General features: G+C 43.8%; 1 protein-coding gene across 2 annotated transcripts in view; it reads left to right on the top strand.

The window, feature by feature from the left end:
* Nucleotides 1-3,669: 3,669 nt before the first annotated feature.
* Nucleotides 3,670-9,164, top strand: part of INPP5J (inositol polyphosphate-5-phosphatase J) — a 47,695-nt gene continuing 42,200 nt past the window's right edge. The window contains exon 1 of one of the 2 annotated variants that reach the window (XM_073671176.1): nt 3,670-3,767. Coding sequence is in view for 1 of the 2 variants with exons in the window: in XM_073671175.1 (XP_073527276.1) it covers nt 4,051-4,107 (57 nt within the window). In the remaining variant the exon portion in view is untranslated. Of the gene's footprint in view, nt 4,108-9,164 lie in introns of both variants that reach the window. The other variant, XM_073671175.1, reaches the window with a different exon arrangement.

Here is a 9,164-nt window from a genome sequence, read left to right as displayed (position 1 = left end):
ATTTTGGTTAATATTGTTTCACATATGTCTTGCATCGGTGACCTGTGTTCATGCTTCTGTGGTGGAAACAAAGCTGAACTTTGGGATCCTGAAAAATGAACCAAAAAATGCACCAAAACCTGCGTTTTTGATGCAGCTTCTTTCCTCCCAAGAGCTCAGGTTTTGTTGCAGAAAAAAACGCTGAAAAAACACAAACCGCACGCTCTCCCGTGTTGATATTGAAAGTGGGCAATCATGTGACCGCAAGTAATCAATTTGCATACATGCGGTCACGTGCCGACTAGACCTGCTCAGCCTTGCACAATACAAGTGAATTGAGCGAGGCCAAGCACATCTAATTGGAATGTGTCTAGAAGTTTGGATATTGCATATTTACGGTCACATGACCGCCCTGTGTCATTTGCAACACCGAAGTTTGCAGTCACCACAAGACCAGACGACCGCTTTAAAAATACTGCCGCCTCTCCATACAGTCTGGAGCAATTTCCTCTAATTCTGCATTGTGCGGTCCCTCTGATAGTCCTGCTAGAAATGTATGACTAAATTGACAATTAGGTGCTATCAGCGACATTGACTGATACTGTGCAATCAGTGATGAGCGTGCCTGAATGCAGTCACATACCACTTTGACAAGGGCAGTAGTAACACCCTGTTTTCTGTCTATCAATACATTTATTTACAGGAGGAATAGCAAAGGAATAACGCAGTGCAGAGTTAGAGGAAATGATGCTCCAAAAATGTTACATGAAATTGTGTCCATAGTTGCAAATAAAGCTTTGTGGAAGGAAGGCCGGGCTTGCTCAATGAGTCTGATGTTTCTTTCCTGACTGTAGGCTTTTATACATTTGTGTGGGAATTAGTGGGATATTTATCTATGCACTAAAAAAACACAATATATCGGAAAACAAACTGCTGCCATTTGGGACTTGGTGAATCTTCTCCTTAACCTTTTCTTGTGCACTGTCCATACATTAATAATAGATAAGATCTGGGGTACATGGTGTTTGCGAGAGATAACTGGAAGGAGCAGATCTACAGTTTACAGACTGAAAGGTCGGCATCAGTCATGAGGCTATAAGTATTTGTGGGGTGGAATACAAAGCTCTCTGGTGGTTTCTCCTTTTAGCAGACAATATGGCTTAAAAGCAACAGATGTGTCTCCTACATAAAATGTTAGAGATGTTGATGTTTTTCTCAACCCCAATCAGAGTTTTTCTTGCCATTATTTTCTGCAATTTCTACAAACGAGGTGATTTGCCATTTGCTCTTGAAAAACAGACGTCATTCTGCGAGTGCTAGAGAAATGCATCTGCCCACAGTGCATCATACAGTACGTATACATGATTCAACCCTGTACTGCCATGTGTTATTGTATGCCAGCATCGAATTCTGGTGGGTTTATTAGGCTTTTTGATACTGATCAATATAAAAAAAAATATTTTAGCATCTGAAAGAGTTAATATTGCCAAAGAAAGAGAAGACCCTTTGCTCTTGCGATAGAATCTAATGACTTTCTGATTTGTACCTCACAGAACATTCAAGAACCACAATGCTGGGACCAAGAGGTTCTCAATGGTCGGACTCCCAACAATCAGCAAATTTTCGCCTATCCAGTGGACAAGTCAGGACGTGGAAAAATCAGACAACCCCTGTAAGTGTCTCATCTTGTTCAGGAGTGCACCACTCCTCAGCCTCCGCGTGCTTCTTGATTGACAGTTCGGATGTGCAGTCTGACCTGTGCACTGTCCAAAGCTGCAAGCAGAGGTAGCTTTGCCTCCGCAGCAGACAAGCGGCGCAGGGGCACTGAAGCTGGCTGAATTAGGAGATTATAGTGTGCTCCTGCCAGTTTAAGAGCAGTGCTTACATGCTCTATGGACAACAGCTTGTAAGCACCAGGATAGCCGAAGACCAGCTGAGTGCTGCTCCCAGTAAACGTGTATGGAACGATAGTGCGAATGATCAACCACAGCTCCATTCATCCGGGACAGGTCAGAGCTCCAGTTCTCAGGATCGCTAGGGGCCATGGTGGTCAGGCCACCAGTGATCAGAAAGTTATCACCTATCCCTTGAGAAAATTGAGAATACCTCATTAAGGTTTAGGTCCTGTAAAAAAAACAAACAAAGTCTGTTTTTTTGGAGTGACTCGATACTTTTGACCCAAATTACTCTGTTCCTTTTATTTATCTGTTAATCATATTTGCATTATTTAATTTCTTATACTGCTCTGGTCTATTCCTTCCTGTCTGCACATTACACCCCAAGCAGTTTTTATTTCATAATTAATTTTTTCTAATTCAGACCATTTTGTCCTTGTGTTTAATTGAAACTATAAAGATATAAATGAAAAAGTGGGTTTTCACACAATGCGCCCCTAAGTCTGCCTCTTCCCGGGAGGTATGCCTGTGCCAGCACCATGAATGTACAGTCTACCCATAAACCCCAACCTGTATCCTACAAACAGCTGCATCTTTGTATAGTAAATGGGTGCATTACTTCACATTTGTATGCCACCATGGCCTGTATGCGGTTGCCCTCGGTGCCAAAGTCCATAGGGGCACTAACTTTCACCCCACTGCCGTTCTTTCACTGGACTGGTGCCTGCTATTGCCACTTTTTCTTGGAGTGGCGCAGTGGGTGCTTGCACAAAGCTGCTTACACAGAGTGTATTAAGAGAGATGAGTTTCTCATAGGCTGCATAGGTAGCGACTAAAATGACAAAGATCAGCACAATTAAATGATCTTTGTCACCTTGGTCGCCTGCCAAGGAGAGTGCAGGAGCCAATGACAAAGCCATCTCCACCGCTGCGCTCTGCACGAGCAGGGACCGGGATGACCTATGATTAGCAGCTAATGAATGAGTGTAATGGCTTCATCCACAACTAAAAGCTGCTTTTATATGTTTACACACTGTCTAACCCTTACTAGGGTTAGGGATTAGTTTAGGGTTAGGCTTAGAACTGCTATTAGTATAAGGCCTCGCTCACATGAGCGTATAATACGGCTGAGTGCTATGCGATGCTTTATCAGATAGCACTCGGACCAATGTTACACTATGCGGCAGTGCAGATCTGCGACTTTTTTTCCGAATTGGTCTGTGAAAAAAATGGCAGCATGCTGTGAGTGACTCCGGAATTCACATTTATTCCGCGCACCCATAAAATCTATGGGTGCGTGTGAAACATCGGACTGCACTCTGATGTCATCCAAGTGCAGTCAGACATATATGCAGATACAGACAAAGGAGAAGATGGAGAAATTAAGTTCTCCATACCTGTGCTTCAATTCTTGCATGCGAGAGAATCGGATCACACTAAGGTGACGCACGGCTCAAACTCTGATCAGTGTCATTAGCGTAATCGATGAGATTATCTAGGATCCTGTGAGGGAGCCCATAGGGGCAGGATTAGGGCTAGGGCCTGGTTTAGGGTTAGACTTCAGGCTGCATTACATTGAGGTCTAAGGTAGATAACAAATGTAGTAAAAAAAAAAGCAAATTAAATAAATAATGAAATAAAATAAATAACAAATTAGTATTTTCCTCAAATTGCAGTCCATGTTCTTGGAGGGTAGGGGTCAGTCAGACTGGTGTGCTAATAGGTCACAGGATAAGGGGCACAGACAGCCCACCACAGTGCAGGGCCAGCCGTGTGCCACCATAGTGCCAGTCTATGGTAAGGCAGTGCCGCAGCCCCTGTTCCTGCTTGGTTCTCTTCCTGTACGGCCTGGCTCCACCCCTGCTCCTGTCTGGTGGGCATTTACCGGGCAAGGTAACTCTCCAGCTGCCCCTGGTTAACCCCTCGCACCCCTGAGAGGGCAGCATGCCTTTATTGGATGAGTGCTGCCGGAAAGCATGAGATAATGATTACTACCTGTGACTATAGAGGACATTGTTCTTATCATGGACACATTATTACAGCGGGTGGCGCCTCCGGCCATGACACCCACCCGCCTGTGCCTTTAATGTGCTCCTGCAGGTTGATGCCCTGACGTCACCTGCTGCTGAGGGGCTGCCAGGCTGAGGAGGAGGAGGACAGCATCTGCTGAGCAGCGATGGCAGAGCACAGGGACCGCGGGAGGACGCACAGGGCGCAGGATGCGGGCTCACAGGTAACGTGCCGGGGCGCAGGAGGTGAGGACACCGGGACTGGTGCAGCCTCCTGCTGTGGCACCCACTCGCCGACACCAGTGACCGTGGAGCGGACGCTCTGTGGTATCCAGACCATGTACTAGGGCACATCTGCTGCATGCACTGACCTTGTGCCGGGCGGCGACCCAGTGCAATGCCACGATTAACCCTTCCTCCCCCTGTGACCCCTCTGCTCCCTACTCTCTAGTATCACAATGTCACCCCCTCCCTTGTTTAGTGTGCCAGGCTCGTGCCAGCCAGATAATTGCACAGAAAGCTGCTAATGTATTTTTAGACCCATTACTATCTGTAGAGGACAATGTGACTCAGATAAGGGGAGTAGAAATACACTGCCCACTGATAGGGGGAGTAGTACACTGCTCTTATGTATATGCCCACTGATAGGGGGAGTAGTACACTGCTCTTATGTATATGCCCTCTGATAGGGGGAGTAGTACACTGCTCTTATGTATATGTCCTCTGATAGGGGGAGTAGTACACTGCTCTTATGTATATGCCCACTGATAGGGGGAGTAGTACACTGCTCTTATGTATATGCCCACTGATAGGGGGAATAGTACACTGCTCTTATGTATATGCCCACTGATAGGGGGAGTAGTACACTGCTCTTATGTATATGCCCACTGATAGGGGGAGTAGTACACTGCTCTTATGTATATGTCCTCTGATAGGGGGAGTAATACACTGCTCTTATGTATATGCCCACTGATAGGGGGAGTAGTACACTGCTCTTATGTATATGCCCTCTGATAGGGGGAGTAGTACACTGCTTTTATGTATATGCCCACTGATAGGGGGAGTAGTACACTGCTCTTACGTATATGTCCTCTGATAGTGGGAGTAGTAGTACACTGCTCTTATGTATATGTCTTCTGATAGTGGGAGTAGTAGTACACTGCTCTTATGTATATGTCTTCTGATAGTGGGAGTAATACACTGCTTTTATGTATATGTCCTCTGATAGGAGGAGTAGTACACTGCTTTTATGTATATGTCCTCTGATAGGAGGAGTAGTACACTGCTCTTATGTATATGCCCTCTGATAGGAGGAGTAATACATTGCTCTTATGTATGTGCCCTCTGATAGGAGGAGTAGTACACTGCTCTTATGTATATGTCCTCTGATAGGAGGAGTAGTACACTGCTCTTATGTATATGTCCTCTGATAGGAGGAGTAGTACACTGCTCTTATGTATATGCCCACTGATAGGGGGAGTAGTACACTGCTCTTATGTATATGCCCACTGATAGGGGGAGTAGTACACTGCTCTTCTGTATATGTCCTCTGATAGTGGGAGTAGTACACTGCTTTTATGTATATGCCCACTGATAGGGGGAGTAGTACACTGCTCTTATGTATATGCCCTCTGTTAGGGGGAGTAGTACATTCCTCTTATGTATATGTCCTCTGATAGTGGGAGTAGTAGTACACTGCTCTTATGTATGTGCCCTCTGATAGGAGGAGTAGTACACTGCTCTTATGTATATGTCTTCTGATAGTGGGAGTAGTAGTACACTGCTCTTATGTATATGTCTTCTGATAGTGGGAGTAATACACTGCTTTTATGTATATGTCCTCTGATAGGAGGAGTAGTACACTGCTCTTATGTATATGTCCTCTGATAGGGGGAGTAGTACTCTGCTCTTATGTATATGCCCACTGATGGGGGGAGTAGTACACTGCTCTTATGTATATGCCCACTCTTAGGGGAGTAGTACACTGCTCTTATGCATATGCCCTCTGATAAGAGGAGTAGTACACTGCTCTTATGTATATGCCCACTGATAGGGGGAGTAGTACACTGCTCTTATGTATATGTCCTCTGATAGGGGGAGTAGTACTCTGCTCTTATGTATATGCCCACTGATGGGGGGAGTAGTACACTGCTCTTATGTATATGCCCACTCTTAGGGGAGTAGTACACTGCTCTTATGTATATGCCCTCTGATAGGGGGAGTAGTACACTGCTCTTATGTATATGCCCTCTGATAAGAGGAGTAGTACACTGCTCTTATGTACAGTTATATGAAAAAGTTTGGGCACCCCTATTAATCTTAAGCTTTAATGTTTTATAAAAATTGGTGTTTTTGCAACAGCTATTTCAGTTTGATATATGTAATAACTGTTGGACACAGTAATGTTTCTGCCTTGAAATGAGGTTTATTGTACTAACAGAAAATGTGCAATCTGCATTCAAACAAAATTTGACAGGTGCATAAGTATGGGCACCCTTATCATTTTCTTGTTTTAAATACTCCTACCTACTTTTTACTGACTTACTAAAGCACTTTTTTTGGTTTTGTAACCTCATTGAGCTTTGAACTTCATAGCCAGGTGTATGCAATCATGAGAAAAGCTACTTAAAGTGGCCACTTGCAAGTTGTTCTCCTGTTTGAATCTCCTCTGAAGAGTGGCATCATGGGCTCCTCAAAACAACTGTCAAATGATCTGAAAACAAAGATTATTCAACATAGTTGTTCAGGGGAAGGATACAAAAAGCTGTCTCAGAGATTTAACCTGTCAGTTTCCACTGTGAGGAACATAGTAAGGAAATGGAAGAACACAGGGACAGTTCTTGTTAAGGCCAGAAGTGGCAGGCCAAGAAAAACATCAGAAAGGCAGAGAGGAAGAATGGTGAGATCAGTCAAGGACAATCCTCAGACCACCTCCAGAGAGCTGCAGCATCAACTTGCTGTAGATAGTGTTACTGTGCATCGGTCAACTAAACAACGCACTTTGCACAAGGAGAAGCTGTATGGGAGAGTGATGCGAAAGAAGCCGTTTCTGCAAGCACGCCACAAACAGAGTCGGCTGAGGTATGCAAAAGCACATTTGGAGAAGCCAATTTCTTTTTGGAAGAAGGTCCTGTGGACTGATGAAACCAAGATTGAGTTGTTTGGTCATACAATAAGGCGTTATGCATGGCGGCAAAAAAACACAGCATTCCAAGAAAAACACTTGCTACCCACAGTAAAATTTGGTGGAGGTTCCATTATGCTTTGGGGCTGTGTGGCCAATGCTGGAATCGGTAATCTTGTTTAAGTTGAGGGACGCATGGATTCCACTCAGTATCAGCAGATTCTTGACAATAATGTTCAAGAATCAGTGATAAAGTTGAAGTTACGCAGGGGATGGATCTTTCAGCAAGACAATGATCCAAAACACCGCTCCAAATCTACTCAGGCATTCATGCAGAGGAACAATTACAATGTTCTGGAATGGCCATCCCAGTCCCCAGACCTGAATATCATTGAACATCTGTGGGATCATTTGAAGAGGGCTGTCCATGCTCGGCGACCATCAAACTTAACTGAACTGGAATTGTTTTGTAAAGAGGAATGGTCAAAAATACCTTCATCCAGGAACTCATTAAAAGCTACAAGAAGCGACTAGAGGCTGTTATTTTTGCAAAAGGAGGATCTACTAAATATTAATGTCACTTTTCTGGTGAGGTGCCCATACTTATGCGCCTGTCAAATTTTGTTTGAATGCAGATTGCACATTTTCTGTTAGTACAATAAACCTCATTTCAAGGCAGAAACATTACTGTGTCCAACAGTTATTACATATATCAAACTGAAATAGCTGTTGCAAAAACACCAATTTTTATAAAACATTAAGCTTAAGATTAATAGGGGTGCCCAAACTTTTTCATATAACTGTATATGTCCTCTGATAGTGGGAGTAGTAGTACTCTGCTCTTATGTATATGCCCACTGATAGGGGGAGTTGTACACTGCTCTTATGTATATGCCCACTGATAGGGGGAGTAGTACTACTCTTATGTATATGTCCTCTGATAGGAGGAGTAGTACACTCCTCTTATGTATATGTCCTCTGATAGGAGGAGTAGTACACTGCTCTTATGTATATGTCCTCTGATAGGGGGTGTAGTAGTACACTGCTCTTATGTATATGCCCTCTGATATGAGGAGTAATACATTGCTCTTATGTATATGCCCTCTGATAAGAGGAGTAGTACACTGCTCTTATGTATATGTCCTCTGATAGTGGGAGTAGTAGTACACTGCTCTTATGTAAATGCCCTCTGATATGAGGAGTAGTACATTGCTCTTATGTATATGCCCTCTGATAGTGGGAGTAATACACTGCCCTTTTGTATATGCCCTCTGATAGGGGGAGTAGTACACTGCTCTTATGTATATGCCCTCTGATAAGAGGAGTAGTACACTGCTCTTATGTATATGCCCACTGATAGGGGGAGTAGTACTACTCTTATGTATATGTCCTCTGATAGGAGGAGTAGTACACTCCTCTTATGTATATGTCCTCTGATAGGAGGAGTAGTACACTGCTCTTATGTATATGCCCACTGATAGGGGGAGTAGTACACTGCTCTTATGTATATGCCCTCTGATATGAGGAGTAATACATTGCTCTTATGTATATGCCCTCTGATAGGGGGAGTAGTACATTCCTCTTATGTATATGCCCTCTGATAAGAGGAGTAGTACACTGCTCTTATGTATATGTCCTCTGATAGTGGGAGTAGTAGTACACTGCTCTTATGTGTATGTCCTCTGATAGTGGGAGTAGTAGTACACTGCTCTTATGTATATGTCCTCTGATAGGGGCAGTAGTACACTGCTCTTATGTATATGCCCTCTGATAGGGGGAGTAGTACATTCCTCTTATGTATATGTCCTCTAATAGGAGGTGTAGTACACTGCTCTTATGTATATGCCCACTGATAGGGGGAGTAGTACTATTATGTATATGTCCTCTGATAGGAGGAGTAGTACACTGCTCTTATGTATATGCCCTCTGATATGAGGAGTAATACATTGCTCTTATATATATGTCCTCTGATAGTGGGAGTAATACACTGCCCTTATGTATATGCCCTCTGATAGGGGCAGTAGTACACTGCTCTTATGTATATGCCCTCTGATAGGGGGTGTAGTATATTCCTCTTATGTATATGTCCTCTGATAGGGGGAGTAGTACTACTCTTATGTATATGTCCTCTGATAGGAGGAGTAGTACACTCCTCTT

The sequence above is a fragment of the Phyllobates terribilis genome, unplaced genomic scaffold (genome assembly GCF_046119375.1).
Source record: "Phyllobates terribilis strain yellow unplaced genomic scaffold, ASM4611937v1 Scaffold_1__5_contigs__length_1240528914, whole genome shotgun sequence".
Lineage (NCBI taxonomy): Eukaryota > Metazoa > Chordata > Amphibia > Anura > Dendrobatidae > Phyllobates > Phyllobates terribilis.
Note: the sequence above shows the minus strand (reverse complement) of the source record. Positions and strands in the feature narration are given on the sequence as shown.